The 21,292-nt window shown below is 39.7% G+C and overlaps 2 protein-coding genes across 3 annotated transcripts in view; both read left to right on the top strand.

The window, feature by feature from the left end:
- Window positions 1-7,865, top strand: part of cul3b (cullin 3b) — a 28,469-nt gene extending 20,604 nt beyond the window's left edge. Inside the window, exons 10-16 of the mRNA XM_036149592.1 lie at window positions 239-346; window positions 750-874; window positions 2,975-3,071; window positions 4,296-4,430; window positions 4,585-4,771; window positions 5,860-6,005; window positions 6,642-7,865. Coding sequence (XP_036005485.1) covers window positions 239-346; window positions 750-874; window positions 2,975-3,071; window positions 4,296-4,430; window positions 4,585-4,771; window positions 5,860-6,005; window positions 6,642-6,773 — 930 coding nt within the window. The 3' untranslated portion in view covers window positions 6,774-7,865. The remainder of the gene's footprint in view (window positions 1-238; window positions 347-749; window positions 875-2,974; window positions 3,072-4,295; window positions 4,431-4,584; window positions 4,772-5,859; window positions 6,006-6,641) is intronic.
- Window positions 7,866-9,961: 2,096 nt separating this feature from the next.
- On the top strand, window positions 9,962-18,320 carry LOC105923375 (protein FAM124B). 2 transcript variants are annotated; one of them, XM_021314725.2, is made up of 7 exons: window positions 9,962-10,454; window positions 12,193-12,224; window positions 13,255-13,467; window positions 13,720-14,112; window positions 14,216-14,412; window positions 16,402-16,564; window positions 17,724-18,320. In XM_021314725.2, the coding sequence occupies exons 1-7, from the start codon at window positions 10,402-10,404 to the stop codon at window positions 18,173-18,175; spliced, it is 1,503 nt and encodes a 500-aa protein (XP_021170400.2). In that variant the 5' UTR covers window positions 9,962-10,401; the 3' UTR covers window positions 18,176-18,320. The 2 variants fall into 2 exon arrangements, with proteins under 2 accessions (XP_021170400.2, XP_021170401.2); XM_021314726.2 differs by having other exon boundaries at window positions 9,965-10,454; window positions 17,727-18,320.
- Window positions 18,321-21,292: the final 2,972 nt, after the last annotated feature.

The raw sequence follows: 21,292 nt of genomic DNA, 5'->3' as shown, positions 1-21,292 counted from the left end.
GAGCACCGCTGTCATATAGCGCAGTTAACGCTGTTGGAAACTACAGAGCAATGGCAAGAAAAGTGAATGACCACCTCAAAGGATGTTATGTAGCTTAGCCACTGCTGTGTACCGCGTATACATACATACAGGCAGGTAATGGCTCGTTGTCGTCATCTTCCTGTTTATTTTGACCAGAAAATATGTGTAAATATCTCAGTTTTTGTCATCATGGTTGTTTTTGCTCTCCATCATTCAGACGGAGTGCGGCTGTCAGTTCACGTCAAAGCTAGAGGGAATGTTTCGGGACATGAGCATCTCCAACACCACCATGGACGAGTTCAGGCAACATCTCCAGACCACGGGGGTGAGGAGCCGCCACAGGCTGCAGCTCATTCTTTCAGATGAGTTAGATTATTATGGGTCAGCGGTTAATACACAGCTCCGTTACTGAAAGCTCTGTTGCACAGAAGCAGTCATGCAGCCAAGCGGTGTGCATCCTAATATTAACGTAGTTACTCCATGTTGCTGCCACTGAAGATAAACAAGACTATTTCCCTCTATATTTAGATTATTCATTACAGGAACACGTTTAGGAAGCGCTTAATCTTAGTAGCTTTGAGGCTTTAAAAAAAATGCAACACATTTGTACTTCCTATACATCATGTACCTGGTTAGTGGCGGTCTGGCTTCAGTCATCTCCAAGTCTTCTTGAGTGTTTTTTCCATTTTATTTTAACCGACCATGTTTTTCCTGTTCTCAAACTCCAGGTTGCCCTCGGAGGGGTTGATCTCACTGTGAGGGTCCTGACTACAGGATACTGGCCAACACAATCAGCAACACCTAAGTGCAATATCCCCCCTTCACCACGCCATGCATTTGAAGTCTTCAGAAGGTTTGTCAGCCACACATTTATCACTGTTTGGACTTCTTTTTCAACCTATAAAAGTGTTATTTTTTTCCCTATGTTGCTACTGGATTACCAATGGCCTTTAAAGGTGGACATGAGCGATGACATGTGGCCTTCTACTGATTCTGACACATGTCCAAGCTTTTAGAGCTTGTATGATCTCTTATCAGTTAACCTTGCCTTGTTAAAATCTGCTTAAAACAAATCTATAATCAGTTTGTTGTGTCTTAAATTGTCTGTAATCAACAATGCAGTTGTGCCAACGTTTGTTTTTGTTTTTCTCAAACTTTACTTCTTCACTCACTATTATTGTTGGTTTTGTGTCGTATGTTTGTTTGTTGTACTTTACGTCAGTATATTAAAAAAAATAGGCTTGTGTAGGCAGAAAATCATGTTTATGCAAAAGGTCAGTAAGGTTTAAATGGCATTGAGGTCTGAGGAGTGTCTACAGCAGGGGTGTCAAACTCATTTTGGTTGAGGGGCCGCATACAGCTTAATCTGATCTCGAGGGCCACACGAGTAAACTCATTGCAAGATTAAATAGAACTAATAAAAGTGGACTTGTTGTTGATTTTTATATTAAATTAATATCACTTTTACACTATATATTATATATAACCTCAGCGTTTTTAGGAAAAGTATGTGCAATTTCAACAATACTTTTACTCAGTTAAACATTTACTTGTGCATTATGCATAAGAACTGATCACAGTGATTGTACAATGTTGAAAAACATTTATTCACATTTTTTGGAACTTAAAAACACTGTCCTACATGACAAAATGCATCAAACAGATAAAATTTAAGAAATGATTTCAATTTTTCCACACCTGAAGCTTAATCTGCTAATTAAAACACAGCGCCCCTCGTGGACAATATAGGAACTGCATATTTTCAATTAAACGAAATACATGTTTTTTTTCAATAATTGTTTTTTCATTCTCTTTCTTTTATCTTGTCCACTTGTGAAAGTCAAATCTGATGAGCTCTTTGTGGCATCTTATTGGCACATTGCCAGACAGGACACTGGAAAAAAATAAAAAAAATATATATATATATATATATATATATATATATATATATATATATATATATATATATATATATATATATATATATATATATATATATATATATATATATATTTTTGTTTTTTTTTTTTTATAATCATAATGCATTTAGCCACAGGGCCGGACTAAATTGTTCGGCGGGCCGTATGTTTGACACCCCTGGTCTACAGGCACCCAGGACCCAAAATGGCAATATTTAGATTGCTGAGCCACAGTTATCACCTTCGCCTTCTAAGACGACGCTCCATTGTTAAGGTATCGATGCACAGTGATATCGAAACATCCTGAAAGCACTTTTTGTTTTTTATCCAATCGTGTAATGACAACAGGATTTTATAGAAAAATACAGTTCACTTTCCAGATGTCGCTTCCAGTTTAATTTGAGAAGAACAGATTTATCCCAGTTTCTTTGCAGCCTTACCCTGAAGCTGCTGTTTCTCAGTCTGGCTCTAAGCTCCAGTGTTGATAAATCTTCGTTTCGTTGTGCGTACACAAACTTTTTCACCTGTGTGCTGCCTGGTCTGTGCTAGCTCTGCACTGGCGGCTACTTGACCCCTGAGCTGCTGCACCTTTTTTGGGTTCCTTTAAGCTTTCTTCACTGCAGTGGAACAATTCTCCCTGAAGTTGTTGATTTTTTTTTTTTTTTTTTTTTTTTTTTTTTTTTTCAATAAATGATTGATTTTAGTGAAATCATGTGAGCAGTTATGATGTCTCCTTTTGTTTTGATGCCAAGCAGTGACAGTTTTTTAGAGGTAATCCTGATTGAATGACATAAAGAATGATTGTACTGTTAAAGCAACCAATATGCTTTTCATATGTTTAGTCTGTACAACCTTTATTTTTTGTTGTTTACTGCCCACTGATTAATACACGATGTAAGATTTCCAATAAAGCTCAACTTGCAACGTCAAACTTCCTGTTTAGGGTGTTACCCTTTGCTGAAAGTGAGTAGTTTATACTTTTTTGATCATTTTAGATTTTAGGCTAACCAAAGAGTGATTTCTTCTGCTTTCAGGTTTTATCTCGGTAAGCACAGTGGTAGACAACTCACCTTACAGCACCATATGGGTTCTGCAGATTTAAATGCCACCTTCTATGGTCCCATCAAAAAGGTATGTGTCAGTCGTAAAAGGAGGTTCCCACGCTTCTAAACGTGCTGCTTTGTAATGGTGTTTCACACTGCAAAAACGGATCTAAAAACAAGTAAAATGTTCTTAAAGTTAGTCTATTTGTCCTCGATTTGAGCCAGTAAATAAGACTATTTGACAATGGAATGAGTATTTGTACCCCTAAAATAAGATAATTAGACATCCTGCACCTGAAATAAGATGATAGAGAGGAATTGTTCCTATTTTAAGTGGAAAAATCTCCATTCCATTGGCAAATAGTCTTATTTACCTGCTCAAATCAAGGACAAACACACTCATTTCAAGACAGTTTTACTTATTTTTAGTTCTGTTTTTGCAGTGCATGATGTCACTGATCTGCAAACAGGACATGTTAGTCTATATAATGTTAAAGGAACTCGATAGATTCTACATTTTTTTTATATTGTGGAAAATCTTCTGCTTCTGTCATTTTTTTTTTTTTTTTTTTGGAGGGAGTAATGATTTTACAAAGCTGTGTAAAAAGTATTTGACCCACCAGGTTTTTTTTTCCTTTCCTTTTTATTAAAGTTAAATGTTTAATATCATAAGATTGTGATATGAGACAAAGATGACAAGAGTAAACACAAAAAAAACAGTTTTCAAATTTTTATGTCATTTATAAAGAAAAAGGCCTATATAAACCAACCCTGTGTGAAGTAACTAGGATTAAACATATTATTAGAAAGCGCTGTTTTAATTTCTCTTGCTCCGATCCAGAACAAACAGATCGCTTACACAGAACCTCTCTGGTAACACGAAGTAGGCCAAAAGATGTCAGAAAGCAACACAAGTCTTGCTGTAAGGAACTGGTGGGAAACAAAAAGCCATTAGCCTGGAAAATAACCCACAACGTCATTTCTATTTCATCAGGTTATCTTTGTGTGACATTACAAATTGTTTATCGGAAACATTTAAGTCAAGAAAACAGCCTTGCAGTGGATAAATACTTTCTACGGCATCTTATGTTCATATAAGAGTTAATTCTAAAACTTCTGATAAACACAAATGCTGACGGCTAGCTTTATTTTTTTTATATATAAGGCACTGTAAATTATTTTCTCATTTCACACATTTAAAAGCTGAAATAAATTCGGTCCTCTAGATCAGACTTTTTATGGCCTCTAATGTTTGTTGTGGATATTTCTGCGTAGTTTGCATTACGCTAACAAGCTCGTAATGTATGGACAGGAGGACGGGTCAGAAGTGGGCGTGGGAGGGGCCCAGGTGACGGGCTCCAACACCAGAAAACACATCCTGCAAGTGTCCACCTTTCAGATGACCATTCTCATGCTTTTCAACAACAGGGACAAGTCCACCTTTGAGGTACGTACCGCCCCACTGTCCTCACTGCAGCGTTCGCCACGCCTCCTTTTTTCATATTATCCAGAGTTTCAGCTTTAAAAGTTTTCACATTCTTGCCTCTATTATGTCCTGAGAATGTCTCAGTGACTCCAAGCTGACGGGTTTTCTAATGCAGGAAATCCAGCAGGAGACGGATATCCCTGAGAGGGAGCTGGTGCGGGCGCTGCAGTCTCTGGCCTGTGGGAAGCCCACTCAGAGAGTTCTTACTAAAGAGCCAAAGTCCAAGGAGATTGAAAACGGCCACGTGTTTACAGTCAATGACCAGTTTACCTCCAAACTGCACCGAGTCAAAATCCAGACAGGTATTCACCAGGTTTCATCCGGTGTTGGGAAGACGGGAAAGTTAAATTCGCTGTTGATGCGGTATTTTAAATTCAACTTGCGTCGTCTATTCATATTAGATAAGCTTGTTGAAATACTCCTACAGCCAACCTTTATTTTTAGTATGTTTACTGTTGGACCTAAGCTTTTAAAATATAACTTTTCACACTGTTTAGCCAAATCCACATGCTTTTTAAAAAGAAAAACTCTCTGCAAGTTATTTATCAACGGAACAACATGAGCAGGGTGTTAATTTTGTGAACAAAACCAAAATGATTACAAATGGACCTGCAGGCTTTTCCTGGCTGATACAGTTTTGAGATTTTTTTTCAGATTCCTTTTTTTATATATATATATTTACACATTAAATTCAACAGAAAAGGAAGTAAATTACAAAGCTACCCTAATTTATTCATCAAACTATTTGTTGCTGCCCTTTATCAGATTTGTATTAAGCTGTTGGTTGTTTGGCTAAAATGTGAAGAGTTATTAGATATTAATTGATTATTTAACTGTCTGATCAGCAATCAGCGATGATGCAGAAAATTAACCCATTCCCATCCCTGGTTAATCAACTGGTACACCACTAACTATTGATGGTTAAGAGTTTATTTTATTTATTTTTTGTTTATTTATTTTTTTAGAGTTTATTTCTTAAGAGTTAAGAGTTTATTAAGAGTTAAGAGGTTTTTTTTTTTTTTTTTAAGTTAACTCTTGCAAGTTAGTCTATTTTAGAGGTGTTTTTAAATATGCAGTCAGTGATAAGTTCTGTTTCATTAGATGAATAAAGTGAATTTTCACACCAGTGTGGGGTATCTTTATTTTAAATTGCAGTACAAAATGTATATTTTGCATTTAGTTTTAGGTTCCAGTTGAAATATTTTGAACTAGATTCTGTGAAGGCATCTTTTTTATCACTGCTGAGGACTAATAAACACGAAGCCACCCATAGATTTTAGCACATTAATGATGTTCTCCGATCTTTATTAAAGGCGTGAGCTGGGGCTTAAAGCAGGCATTCCTTCAGTTGCATCTTATACAATAACTTTTGTCGTACTTCTCCTCGTAGTGGCTGCTAAACAGGGAGAGTCGGACCCGGAGAGGAAGGAGACGCGACAAAAGGTTGACGACGACAGAAAGCATGAGATCGAAGCTGCAATTGTTCGCATCATGAAGTCTAGAAAGAAGATGCAGCACAACGTCCTAGTAGCTGAGGTAAGTCAGTGGCTTTGGGTTTAGGTTTGGGGTTTCTTTTCAACTGGACCCAAGGTTCTTGAACAGGGCTTGATTTAAGCGACAAAGCCCTGAAATTCTTTTTTTGAGGGACATTTAGGAAAATGGATGTTTCAATTATCACAAAACTGATTTAAACCAATTTGTTTTTAATGTAATTAGAATCTATTGTGGTTGAAAATATATTGCGTCGTTTTACACGTGTACACCATATTTCTATCATGATCACTGGAATTCACAGCGATCAATGTAAAAAGAAAAAAATGCCCATATTACAAAAACAACAAAATTACAGATAAAGATAAAAAAACAGCTAACAGGTAGTGGGTCAGTAAAAAGATTATGGAATCTACTTAGTAGCTTTGATTCAATGACTTCAGCAAATCGGCCAACAAATTTAGTATAATTTATTGCCATTTATTTTACAGCAAAAGCAAGATTTGTTTGTAGTTTTTTTATTCATAGTTTGATCTTTCTGGAGGACAAAAATTTTATTTGAAATTTTTTTTAATGGGCTTTCAAACGGACCAATTGTGATGAATCTCAGGCACAGAATGATAATCGGATAATAGGGAATGTCGCTTTTGGTTCTGATTTCTACTTTCCGTGTCTCCACAGGTCACACAGCAGTTGCGAGCACGATTCCTTCCTAGTCCAGTAGTCATCAAGAAACGCATTGAAGGACTCATTGAGAGGGAATATCTAGCAAGAACACCGGAGGACCGCAAAGTGTACACTTATGTAGCATAACCAGTAAATCCACTGAAAGCTTAGCACCAAGTTGAAACGGAGGGCCTTGTTTTTGTGGACTGCTGAGTGTTTGAATGAACTTTGGAAGTGCTTTCATCGTTGATTCTGGGACACACTGGGAAGCGTAACTTTTCTTCCATAGACGAGTTAAAAGAAGGAGGGAGGAAATCATGCAAAAGCTGGCGAAGTTTTCTAGCAATATTGGATTTCTTCTGCTAAAAGACATGAAAAGAGGGGAATATAGTTTTGTAACAAACAAACAAAAAAAAAAAACACTGTTTCTAGTGGCCTTTGGAGAGACCCGTCTGTTTGCCAATTAGTTACAAAGAGGCAAGAATAGTAAACGCAGGGCTACATGGAGACGGAGAAAACATTTGAACTCACTCCGCTGTTTTTTAATGTAGATGTCAACGTGTTCTGTTTGTGTTTCGTGGCACAATAATGGCTGTACAGGTCGACGGACGGTCTCGGCCTTTTTCCTCACAGAGGATTTTTTTTAGGTTTAAAGTAAGAACTGCGGTAAGTGGTGACAGACCTGCTTCACAAGCAGCAAACATTTCAGATCCCTCACAAACTGCGAGTCGTCTCATCCCCCTCTGAAAGTCGGACTGCTTCGGGGTTTTATTTTATATCTTGGTAGAGCGCACCTGTCCCACAGCTAACAAAATACCCAATGCCATTTTCTGTAACGTGGCCAAGTCTGTACTGGTGGGCAGAGAGGTCAACAGCTGCTGGTTTAAAGCGTTAATCTCGTGGCTCCATCGGGGGGAATAGGACGCCTAAAAGTCAACGAATGCTTGGTTTTCATGGCACATTGTTTTTTTTGTTTTTTGTTTTTTTTTTTTTAGATTTGATTTTTTTTCTCCTCAGGCCTGTGGTGTGATCAGCCAAAAATGATCTAATGGAAGGCTAGCTGTGTTGCAGGTTTCCAAGATTTTAATTTCCTTCTCAAATACATTTTGGAACGGGTGGAACCAGTCACGCACCAATGCTCCAAATGTGTACAAATTGTAAAATAATAATTGTACTCTTCGAAAGTGGATTGTACAGGGCCTTGTTTTCATCATAATAAATGTAGAGTTACAAAAAATATGATTTTATTTTAATTTTTTTGTTTGGTTCATTTTTTCTTTTTTCGCGTTAACTTTTTTTAATGTGATTTCAGATGAGATCTCGCCTCATTATTCGTGTCCTTGATTTACGGGTTTGACTCTGTGGCATTTTTCTTTTTTCCATTAACAAATTTCACATCCGTTTTTTTTTAAAAACGTTGGATTTCTGCTGCAGGACTTAATTAAGAAAATACTGCAAAACGGTCGAGTGTGCTTTGTGTTTTGAGCCGATGATATTTGTACAAGCACAGGATTGACCTTGATCGACTGGAATCAGTAATGGTTATTGCAGACGAGCGACTTTTGAAGGATTTCAATACAGACCCAACACATTTAAGTCACAAGGCGTTCGCCTTTGCATGTTCAAACCAGAGGTTGATTGACGACCCACAAGCAACGACGGACACTTCTGTGGGTGAAGCCAAAGGGGATGAGGAAAATGATTGTCCTCAGACCTTTCGCTTGTAGGAGTTTCCTTATATTCCTGTTGGGATGTGTCTATCTGATTGGTGTCCATGCCCAATCACTACTCACTTAATCACTTGCATCTCCTTGATCATTTACCAGCACAGTGGCAGTCTTTTAATTTATCCAAGCAACTCAACTTTTTCTCTGACTCTGTAGAGGAAAGTTGATTATTTCTTCCCTCTGTTTCTTTCCTCACGGGTAAGATCGACGGACATGTTGGCAGAAGTAACAATCAAACATTGTTGGGAATAAAACATAATCTTCGGGGAACGGATCATCAAGTCTGAACTGTTTCCATAAGGACCTGGCTCAAAATAATCAATGAAGATGAGAATGAAATCTGCCCATTCCAGTCTCCCTTGGTCCTCTTCGCAAACCGGTTTGATTTGGGTAGAACCACCCAAAATATTAGGTCGTTTGTAGAACCACCTTTAGTTGTACATTACTCTGCAGGAAGCATTTTAGAGAATGTCTCTCCCTGCCTAAGACACATAGAGATTGTTGTTTGTCTCCATTTTTCTTTTACTATCCAAACTCTGTGAGACTGGATAGAGACACTGTAAATGTCAGTTTTCACTTTTTGCCACAGATTGAACTTTGACTAGGCCATTCTAAAACACGAGCATGCTTTGACTCTAAACCAGACGTGGGGCCCATCCATTCATTAAACTCAGCTAAAAGGAGCCACGGTTTTATGAAGAAAGTGTTTTCGTTGCTGGGAATAAATGAAAATATGTTCTAGACCAACAAAACAGGGAAAAAAAATCACCCATAAAGCCTAAAACAAATCAACACCTCTGTTTTATCAAGGCAAAATCTCACTTTGTTTCATTAAAGGGGTTTATAATTTATTGTTGGGCAAGTGAAAATAAGAGAATTCACATCAGATTTGTTTTTTTAATTGTAAAAAAAAAAAAATGGCAATAATGGACAGTTCTTGGTTTTATTTCAGGTTACCAGAGTAAAATAGGCTGAATAATAAAAATGTGCACCACACCTTTCAGATTGTCATTCATAAATAAAAAATCACAACCCTGTTTACCTTTTCCTTACATTTCACAATTAATGATGCAGTTCATGTTGATCTATCACCTAAAATCCACATAAAACGTATTAAAATCTTTGGTTTAATAAATAATTGTGGAAAATTTAAAGGGCATGAAAGCTTTCACATTCAGAATATGTTGTATAAGAATGGCAAAACCTTCACATATGGATAAACGTACGGGTTTTTATTATTCACGAGATTTCTTTAAAAAAAAAAAAAAAAGTAACTCTACAAGTCTTGTGCCCACTTAGATTCGTTTTTTTTTTCCTACTTTACCGAGAAATGTAGGTTGAACAAAACGGATTAAATTTGTAATCAGTTTATTTAGACCTAGGTGCAGTAAAGTTCACTTTCACTTCCAAAGACTGAAATTAAGGGGAACAAATTTGCGCAGCTCATCAAATAGCGCTAATGTTTTATTTCATGGTTGTTATAAACCAACCAGATTAAAGCGCCCTGTTGTTTCTGGGTGTGCGTGTAACTTGCCTTTCACAGGTTTTAATGCTCTTAGCAAAACAAGGTCTTATATTTCTAGGGCTAGAGCCCCCCGTCAACACGTCCCCTACACATTTAAATCTGTCCAGACCGTCTGCTGCCTCCTTTGTCCTCTCATAATGTGGGACTCCTGCCATCTGCTCTCTCTCATCATTGTTATTATTATAGGCGGCTTTGGCTTTAAAGTCGCACCTCTCCTTGTGCTCCCCTTTCGCTCACAGTTTTACTCCCTAAACAACCCGTATTTGTTCTCAACTCTTGCGTTTACGTGCAGGGTTTAGAGAGTAAATCTCTTCTTTTTTTTTCATTTTAACGGTGTGCGGTTGCCTAGTGACGTCAGTGTCCCAGTAAGATCCCAGTCTCTCTGGTGTTTTTTTCCCCCCACTTTGGAAAGGCTGTGCCAAAACAAATCAGGATGTTTTCCACTCCTGAGTCGGATTATTGGGAAACGCTGCTCAGACTTTAAGCTCGGGGGGCCCCAAATGTGAGGAGAGCGGAGCTGACGATGTGGCGGAGAGCCCGGGATGAAAACGTGGACTCCGGAGCCGACACAGCCGAGTGAGTGTCCGCTTTTTTTTTTTTTAGCTTCGGGCTAAACGCGTAGCCGGACAACTTCTTCTTTTTTTTAGCACACAACGGGGGCTTCATTTAGCCCGGAACTCCTCACAACTAGCTTCAAATGTAAAAGCCTGGGCTATGTGGGCGTTGTGAAACCTTCTTAGCGATTTAAGTACGCGTTTTTGTTGCATGTGTGCCGTCTTTTCTCGTAATCTAACTTTCGCCCCCCTCAAGTGCTTGCAAGCTAACAGATAAAATGTTGTCATGGTGACCGCAGGAGCGGGCAGGTTTCCAAACCGACCCGACCACAAGATGGCGCCAGATCTTCGTGTGCCTCCGAGCTGTGACGTTTTCTTCCGGATGTTGCGCGTCTGTAGCTGTATTATTTAGTAGTAGTGGGTAAATTATTCCATCTAGTAAAACTGTTTTGTAAAACGGTGTTTACTTTTATTTTTATTATTTTTTTTAACATTTTAAACTTAATATATTTTTTAACACTGAACTATTATTTGAGAAATTGCTGAAGCCGTTAATCGGGAGTCTTTAGGAATTCATTTTGTATTATTATTAATAGTAGAGGAAGTGATGCTGTTGTAATAATAATTATTATTATTAGAACTAGAAAAGACATTTATTTTAGATAATGTTGCCATTTATTTGTTTATTTTTAATATCCATCTATCCATCATACAACGTTTTTACATTTTCCTTAGAGCTTATTTGCAATGTCATTATATTTGCATCCAATTAGATTTTTTTTTCTTATTTCTGTCTCAATGTTTATTTGTATAAATTTAAAAATATTTGTAATATATTATGTTGCTGATTCTTTTCTGTTTGTTTTTAAACACTCAATATGTGGTCGTTTTTTTGTGTTTTTCATAGCTTTTATTGCCATGTTTAGTGTTGCAGGTGGTTCTGTGTTATGAAAGACATGGCTAAGCCTCTTTAAAAATAATCAAGCAGAGAATCACTTCCATACAGAAAGCCCATATTTTTATTTATGTATTTATTTATTATTTTTCCCTTCCACTTCAGCTGTCACATTATACATGTCAGATTAAATAATAACACATATAATTCAGCAATTCAGTTACTTTATTACATCTGTTATACTAAATCTGTTGGTCCTGCTGTTCTTTTTGCATCTCTCTTTGCAGGTGATGAAGCAGACTAAAGACGTTTTATTATTCTTTTCCTTTTATCTCCTCTTTCACCTTTTCTCACCTTTTTTCTTGTCCTTCCTTTCCTCTTGTAGTGTCCATATAATGGGAGATATTCCCCACATGAATCATAATAAAACTATTCACATGCATAAATCAAGTGGAGCACTAGTATGGCGAAAGCCGTATTGCCCCACTTGTGAAAGTAAAATCTGTCCAGCTCTTTTTGGCATTAAGACAACAATTCTTATTGCCACATTGCCAGAAAGGACACTGTTAAAAAAATAAAAATAAAATAAATAATCAAGCAACAAAGGCTATTGTCGGCACAGTTTGTAGCTGTAGTTCACTTTTTTTTTTTTTTACTTTATCTATTTGTCCGGCTACTCTATACAATCTGTTTTTCATATATGTATTTCTACTTATTTAAACCTTATGTTATTTCATTTGAACCGTGTTATTGGGAATAATGTTTTGGCTTTAAAACTTTGCGTTTGTTTTTAACCAACGAGATGGAAATAACGGTGACTCATTCAAGAAGCAGCCATTCACACGTTTTTCCGTTTATGTTCCAGATCTGTCAGCAGCAGAATATCATCGTCTGCCAGTAAGTTTTCTTTTCAAAGAGCTGCTCCAAGCTTTACACTGTTGGAAAGCTGTAAAACAAAACAAAACACAAAAAAAACATGAATGCAAGGTTGAATTTGTTTATAGTTTATTGTGATTGGGGTGTTACAAAATGTTCTAAAAACATTTACTTTCAATATTTAACATGCGTTTATGGATATTTAAAAAAAAAAAAAAAAAAAAACAGGAAATGAACTTGTATTCCATCATTGCAGCCTGCACCTTCCACCCCCTGCACCACACTGTAGAGGAGCTGAGCAGCTCCTTTAGTGCCAGACCCAGACATCCTGTCTGTAAAAAGGAGCGTTAACACAGGTCATTCATTCCTGCTGCTATCAGATTATATAACGCTGCAATATAATAGTAACCATAACCGTATTAAGTAACGTGCAATAACTAACGTACAATAATGTGCAACTCATGTGAATTCAATATCTGTATAACTGTTACAATTACTGTAATAAGTGTTTTGCAATAACTATGTGCAATAATGTGCTGTGGTATTTTGTCAACATAAAGGTCATTCATTCCTGCTGCTACCTGATCGTACTTCGCTGCTTTATAATTGTAACCATTATAGTAATTACTGCAACCATGCACCATAGATGCAACAATAACTGTAATAACTTATGTGCAATAAGCTATTTAAACAAGGTGCTATAACCCGTGCAACAATCCTGAGCAATAATCTTGTATAAAGTGTATAATAACACATGTGCAATAACCTATTTATACATAGAAGTGTATAGAATTGTATATAGCTGTATAACTGTATCTAACTGATTCTACTTACCTACTTTGGCACTTTCTTCTGACTTTTGACTATTGAGCCGATGGGACAAGTGAATTTCTCCATTGTGAGATCAATAAAGCTTATCTTATCTAATGCATATAGTTCTACTTGCGTAAAAAAAACAACAACAAAAAAACAAACTTATCAGGCTTAGGATGTACATTTTTATTTTATCAGAATGAACTTTTATTGCTGCATTTTGCGTTTTTACCCCCAGGTGAGCTCATGAACAGACGGGCCAGGCAGCAGCGGCAGCAGCAGCAGCTCTTGCCGATAAACCTGCACCTGCTGGCCAACCCTGGAGACTCTTTGCTGCTGCAGCAGACCCTGGACCGCCTGCTGCGCTGGCTCTGCCCCAGCCTCCGCATCTTCCACGTGTCGGAGAGGGCGTCCCCTTTCAGGACTCACACCCCCATTCGTCCCATGGCCGGTGAGGATTCCCGCCGTCTCCTGTGTCCTGAAAGCATCTCGGTCTCCTTGTCTTTCAGGATGGGAGACTGAGAAGATTCAAAGAATTGTTCAGTTTCCCTTTTTTTGTTTTAGAGAATTGTGACGGCAGAAAATCAAGCGGAGCATGTTACCATTCCACTGTGTGTTTTATTCAGCTGTAAACCTTTCAGCCTATAACAGGAGGGGGTCCTAATTGTTGATTGAAATCAAACCTTTTGCCTGAACTCCTCAGGCTACCCCTCTCTGGCCATCACCTTCTTCCTCCACGAAGCCTACGGAGAGGAGCGGATCCTTAAAGTGCTGGACTTCTTCCAGCGGCCCCCCTGGCGGTACCACCACACCGAGAGCTGCGGCCCCCGGACCGCAGGCGTCCACATCTCCTCCGGCAGCTCCCCGTCCGGCGCCCTGCGGCCCTACCTCCTGCCCAGCAGAGACTTTTACAGCCTGGGCGCGGGCATGCCTGTGTGGGGGGTGCGGCCCGTGCACTGCGGAGGGGAAATCCTGCGCGCGACGCTCTACAGCAGCCACGGCAACTACGAGGACGCGGTGAGGTTCTACGAGACGGTCCTGCAGCGGCAGGCCGAGGAGCAGAAGGCGGGCTTCTGCTGGTTCACCCTCCACACAGGTTGGGTTTCTGCTCTTAGCCGTCATGTACGTGACAAATAAAGCCGCTGCTGTTCAAATGGTGTCCCAGAACACACTGCTTTGCTCTGCTGCGCCACATTTAGAGCCCGGCCTGTGCCTTCAGCTGGCCTTGAAGCAGCTTTCCCCGGGCGTGGGAGTGGAAGCGTGCAGCTCCGCCGTGCTGCAGTTCAGCGTGGAGGAAGTGGGGCAGCTGGTGCCGCTGCTGCCCAACCCCTGCACCCCCATCAGCACGACGCGCTGGCAGACGGAAGACCTGGACGGCAACAAGGTTCTCTTTCAGGTAAGTTTAGGATACGAGGAGTTTTTATCTTGTCTAGAAACGACTGTGGTATTTTACGTGTTTATTCTTTATTCCGTCGTCCAAAAACTGTTTTTTTTACCGTTTTAGATTTTGTTGTTTTCTGTCCAACTCTAGTTTTCGAGTTACAGAAAGAAAAGGCCGCCTGAGCAGTGCCTCAGGCAAGGCAAGGCAAGGCAAATTTATTTATATAGCACAATTCAGTACAAGGACAATGCAAAGTGCTTTACATGATAAAAATATAGAAAAATAAAACTGAATAAAAGCAAGTAGGAATAAAATGTAGATAGAAAATAGAACAAAAAAGTGGTGATTCAGTTAACTAGAACAGTTGAAGGCAATTTTAAACAAATGTGTTTTTAATCTTGATTTTAAAGAACTCAGGCTTTCCGCACTTTTACAGTTTTCTTGAAGTTTGTTCCAGATAAGTGGAGCATAGGAACTAAATGCTGCTTCTCCATGTTTAGTTCTGGTTCTGGTTCTGCAGAGCAGGCTGGAGCTAGAAGACCTTAGTGGTCTGGATGGTTGATACACCGATAACAAGTCTGTGATGTATTTAGATGCTAAGCCATTTAAGGATTTATAGACTAACAGAAGTATTTTGAAGTCTATTCTCTGAGATACAGGGAGCCAGTGTAAGGACTTTAGAACTGGGGTTATGTGCTCTACTTTCTTAGTCTTAGTGAGGACGCGGGCAGCAGCGTTCTGGATCAGCTGCAGCTGTCTGATCCACTTTTTAGGAAGTCCTGTGAAAACACCGTTGCAGTAATCAATTCGACTAAAGATAAACGCATGGATTAGTTTTTCCAGATCCTGCTGAGACATCAGTCCTTTAATCCTAGAAATGTTCTTCAGGTGATAGACCTCAGAAGTCTTCATCCTGCCGTCTTACGTCTGCTTAGACCGATACTTCTGGAACACTGTTGCAAATAAACTTTTGAACACTTTAATGTTTGTATTCAACCTCTCTCTGGCAGCTGGTTGCCCTGGACTTTCTATACAAACGCATGTTTGCGATTTTTATTTGTAGACAATATTGAAAATTGCAGATTTTTTTTCTTCCACTTGTTTTCCCCCTTGGTGTTGGTCTGTCAAATAGAATCCAATAAAAAGTCTGAAGTTTGTGGCTGGAGTGAGACCAATGTCAGCCAGTTCCTTTGCTTTGCTGTTTTTCCATTCAGCTATAAAGGCAGGCTTGGATCGGTTAAACCACACTGCAAAAACGGAACTAAAAAAAAGTCAAATTTTCTTGAATTTAGTGTATTTGTCCTTGATTTAAGCAGGTAAATAAGATGATTTGCCAATGGAATGAGATGTTTGCACTTAAAATAGGAACAACTCTTCTCCATAGTCTTATTTAGAGGGTAGAATATCTAAATATCTTATTTTAGGGGTCGAAATACTCATTCCATTGGCAGATAATCTTATTTAGCGACTCAAATCAAGGACAAAAATATTTTTTTTAGTTCCGTTTTTGCAGTGCAGACACCACTCCAGAAACCTGAATCTGAAAACATTCCCTATTTCTAATGGATACAGTTTAGGAAAATTTTGGATACTCCTTATGTGGGATTTGTAGATTAAACAATTTTGCAACATTATGTTGGAGTCATTCTACTTTTAGGGTGAGAGAAAATAATAATTTGCTCTATTGTTCTGTTAGAGAGCAAGTGAGCTGCTTCTTGAAGTCTGACGTTATTCCCGCCTCGTCCGTTTTACAAGTCTAACCGTGTGTATCCAAGAGGATTTGACTCTATTAGTCCAGGAAGAACTTCCGTCCATTAAATCAGAGCAAATGTGTTTTCTAAATCAAACTTAAACACTTTTGAATTATTATATTTGCTGCAGAAATGAGTCAAAATGTTCACTGTTTCTTGCGCATTGGCTGTCAAAAGGGTCCAAAGCCTGCAGAGCGAGCGAAACGGAGCGTGCAATCACAACTCCCTCTCTTCCTGTCCTCCTGTGCTGCAGGTGAAGAATCCAGCGCCGCCTCAGCGACCTCTGACCTGTGCCTTTCCCCTCACCTGCTTCGACGTGCCCCCCGAAGGAGTGGCGCTCCGGAGCAGCGGACACGGCGACAGCTTCGTGCCCTGCGGCCTCACGGCATCCCTGACCGGGTCAGCTCACACGCAAGGTGGGAGATAATCTGGATCGGACTCGTTTTAGTTTCCATCAGTTTCAACAGATCAGCAGTAAATCGTCAAAATGATGACCGGGAAATGTAGGCAGCACTATAAGACATCAACCTGTACAGTTTATTAGCAAAAGAGTCGATTTGGGGGGGTCGAGTTAACCTTTAAGGGCTAAAAAAAAAGTGGGGTTTGCATTATATTCTAAACAAAATTAGAAAAAGTGTGCTAAAGACGAGCTCAGTGTTCGTTTTCAAACACTCTCTCCAGTGTAAAAAGGTTTCTGCCCCTTTCTTCCGCCATGATGTAAGAGAGGGGCAGAACCAGTTTAAGTAGATTGAAAGTGGTGCCTGAATGGCGCTCTTTGAGAAATTAGATGGATATCGCTTTAGAAGCAAACCTCCTCCCTGACCTGTCTGCTGTGTTCCTTGTCCGAAACGATCCTAAAAGGCGTTTTTGTGCCGAGGCTAAATGACGCTGACTGCTGACTAAGCGGCAGGTTGCACTAGGTTGCAGTTAGAAGTGTAAACAGAAGGGGTGTGCAAAATAATCGTCATGACGATGCATCGCTACTCTAATTTTTGCGATCTACTGCATCCATTCTTGACGCTAAGTATCTATTATTAATTTAAAAAATTAATACATAAAATTGCATAAATGGTTGGGGAACATCAGCCAAAAACAAGTGGAATACAACCTCATTGGTTTAAAGGACCACTGAGGCCATGTAAACGGCACTGATTATCCTTATTTTGTTATTTTAAGTTTTATAAATCCTAAGCACTTTTTGTCAGTGTGTCCACTCCAGTAATAGTAATATTTGTTTTCATGGCAATACCTCCAAAAGTCGTTTCAATAAATGCAGCTATGTATGAATTCAGTTGCTTTCAGTTATGTATAAATTGAAGACACTATGCAGATCATACACAGCCAGTCAGCCACTGGTAATGCCTGTATTTTTTTTTTCTAACAGTGTTCAGTGAAAATATCACAATACATTGCGATGCATGGCAATAATTCAAGTATGGTGATGCATTGTGACTTCTTTGGCAATACCCACCCCTAGTAAACAGTGCGAGGATCCAGCCCCGTCGTATTCTTCCGTACTTCATTATTCGTGCCATGTTCTGTGACCCTGCGTGTTGTGTGTTCGCTTGCTGCCAGCAGGCCGGACGCGCAGCGAGCCGGCTCTGGAGAAGCTTCTCGGAGGCTGCGGCGGCCCAGAGAGCCTGGGATCGGGGAGCTGCTGCAGCACCCCGCCCGGAAGCTCCTGTTACTCGTCCCAGCGCAGCAGCCCCGCTCAGCTCTCCGCCCCCGGCCACCCCGACTCTCCCCTGCGCCCCTCCGTCACCCGTTCTCTCTCCCGCCTCCTCCTGGAGGAGGGGGAAGAGGAGACCGACGTGGACACGGGAGCTGTCTTCTCCCCCCGCTCGGACGCCGCGGTCAAAACCATCAGTCGCTCCCCCTCCATGGACCTCATGAGGACTGGTCACCCTGAGAGGGCTTTTCCTGTGGAGCAACAGGCGAGACGACCAGCCGAACGTTTGCCACAGACGGCCGAGCTGTTGTCAGCACGCACAAACCACGAGGAGCCAGCAGATGAGTTCTTTATCTGATTCCTGCCACAGCATAAGCTGGGATGAGCTGAGGAAGGAGGCGCGTTGTGGAGGACGGAGCACCACACGGTAGCTCCAGCAGGGGGCGCTCCTCACCCACAGGTGTCTGGTCCCTGCAAGCGGCTTGACTGATGGCGCAGCGCCGCTGTCCACAGACCCAGCTAGAGATTATTTCAAGGTCACACTGTGACAGTGAAGGTCGTACTGCTGGCTGTGACGTTTACTTTTGTTCAGTGCCTCACAAAAATATTCACACCCCTTCAATTTTGTTCACATGTCGTCACTTTACAGCCACAAACTCTAAGGCTTTATTGGGATTTTAATTGATGGATCAGTGTAAAAGTAGAGCGTATTTTTGGGAAATTGAAGAGAAAATTACAATTAGTTTAAAAAATTATTTTAATAAAGTAGAACAGCCTCGCCTTTTTTTGTCCAGCTAATACAGGCCTTCTGAATGTGACAACAGCTCCCCCTGCTGTTTGGTCTGTTCTGTAGTATGATGAATACTATTAATAAACTCCTAAAAAAAATTACAAAACTCAATGTAACTGAAGTTTGTCTTTAATATTAATAGCTGGATAATATTTTTGCCATATGAGGCTCAGAGCTAGTTCAAAGTTGACTGTAGGTACGAGTCGGACTAAAAGCCATTTATATTGTTGTTAATATTATAGTTTTAAAAAGTGTGGCAATGTTGAAACGTTCTAGTTGTTATAAACTATTGTTATGCTATAAATTAATCCATATATTTAATACGTTTAAAAGGGATTCTGGGTATGTTCCTTCTCCAAAGGGGGGGGGGTGCAACAGACAACATTTGAGAACCACTGACTTATGAGCAGATCTGTGAAGAGCACGACTAACAGATGTCCTGTCAAAAGGCTCAGACCCCTGAGATGTGCATCTCTGCAGCTCCTCCAAAGTTACCATGGGCCTTGCGGCTGCTCCTCTGATTAATGCTCTCCGTTGGTTAGCCATGTCAGCCTCGGCGGGTTTACAGTCGCTTCATACACTTCACATTTTCAGCCGATGGAGCTCGACTGGATTGTTTTATTCACCAAATCCTCCCTTCATCTAATTTACTTTTGTCGATCTTTTATGTTCTCTATAAGATCTCTGAAGCCTTTGCAGAAATGCCGCATTAATCTACTGAGGAACAAAGTTCCTCCTACTGCTTAGATTTGTATTTGCAACGTCGTAACCCGCGTTTTTATGGTTATGCTCTACTTTGTGTTGTTTGAACACATAATCCCAATTAGATATAGTGATTTATGTGGCTGTAGTGTGAAGATATGTGACACATTAATATTTTTGCAAGGCACTGGATTCAGATTTGGATTTGAAAATATAGATTGTATTTAATTGATCCAGATTACAGTCTAAAAATCCAGGTCAGATACAAGATTTCTTCTTGTTCAGGACGGCAGTAAAATCATGAAGTGGTAACTATGCTTGCTAAAATACAATAACGGTTGTGCTTAATTTCATAGCTCTGCTGAGGAAGCAGAGGGACGTTATTACTGAAAGGAACAAATGTGGCTGCAACCTTTACAATAATGCTCATACAGCCTTATTTATAAGGATTGGTGTAAATAAAACCTGGAGAGAGAGCTGCGAGTGCAGATGAGGACCCTTTGAGAACCTTTTTACCTGTTTGGTTTAGCAGCTTCTATAATGTTTTATTTAACATGGGATCCCACTACACAATAAAGGCCCTTTGCCCTTTAATGCGTGTTTTGTTCATTTTCGTTCGTGGATTAACTGCGTTCTTCCAAATGTCTTCATCCTTCACGGTTAAGACAAGAAAGCAACGCGCTCAGAGAGGCCTGTTCAGCTGTTCATTTTCTGGTGCCTTTCATGAAAGGTGACGTCAGTGTGATTGGTGCACGTCGATGATTTAGATGCACTTCAAACGACTGTCGCTCCTGTACCGAGACTAACGGCTTCAGATTACGCCAAATAAAGTATTTAGTTCTGCTTTAGCAGGTGGTTTGTGATGCCATTAAATGTCATGTTTCAGATTACTCACCAGCTAAGACAGATTTTATCCCATATGGGTTTGAAATGGGAACGTAGTCAGGTTATTATACGTGTATAAAGTAGTAAAATGTACTCTGATTCACCTCAGGAACATGATCTTTTTCTCATAAAGTTCTCTCAAACACCGGTCAAAATGCTTTAACCAAAACTAAGTGGAGAAAACAACGGCACTCTTCGGTGTGGTTGTTGTAGCAGAGAGAAGAAAATGCAATGCTGGGCTTTTAATGTGAGATCAGAGGAAGCACAAGAGATGTGAGAAGCTGTTCAAGAGGAGAATTAAGTCTCTATGGAAATGTTGGATGCTTATTCAGACAATTTTGCCATTTTAGTCGTTTTGAACCCGACATTTTCCATGTAAAAATGAACCTACTGCCTCATGTAGTCAGTTTAAGCAGATTTTGGGATCGGTTTGGAAAAACAGTCTAAATGTTATCTGAGACAGTAGCTCAGTTTGTATTGTCTCTGTCATGGATTATGCTGAGTTTGTAACCGTTTACAGTCTTAGAAATGCTACAGTTACGGTGAAATTAATTCACCTCTTGTCTTTCTGGCAGGAATGTGGCGTCATAGACCTATATTATGTAGATTATGCACACAGACTGCTGTTTAAAGTTAGAGACATTAACAAAGCTAATTACTACTAGGAGCATGGGAAAACTGGCATAAAAGGCCACTCCATAATTGTTTCAGGTTAGCAAAGCCCTGTTTTAATGAGGCTGCTCTGTTCCCCCCCCCCCTCCCCCCCCTCCCCCTCCCAAGCGTCTGTCAGGGAAGTCAATATACTGTCTTTTAATCCTTGGAAGCACCGCCCCATCACTTATATACTTATAAGTTTATAAACCAATTATGAAAGTTCTTTCCATTTATAAACTGCATTCTTTTAAGGATGTCACCTTTAGGTCAAAAATCCCCTTTTTCATCAGATGGCTGTTGTTTCTGAACAGCAGAAGTGGCAAAACTATACATTTAACAACAACACAACTTTATTTAATTTGATTTGTTATAACTTAACACATTTACAAACATTTCAAAATCTGAACTAAAAGGTTGTTTTCAGTAAGTTTAAAAAAAAAAAAT

This window comes from Fundulus heteroclitus, chromosome 18, assembly GCF_011125445.2.
Source record: "Fundulus heteroclitus isolate FHET01 chromosome 18, MU-UCD_Fhet_4.1, whole genome shotgun sequence".
Taxonomy (NCBI): Eukaryota; Metazoa; Chordata; class Actinopteri; order Cyprinodontiformes; family Fundulidae; genus Fundulus; species Fundulus heteroclitus.
Note: the sequence above shows the minus strand (reverse complement) of the source record. Positions and strands in the feature narration are given on the sequence as shown.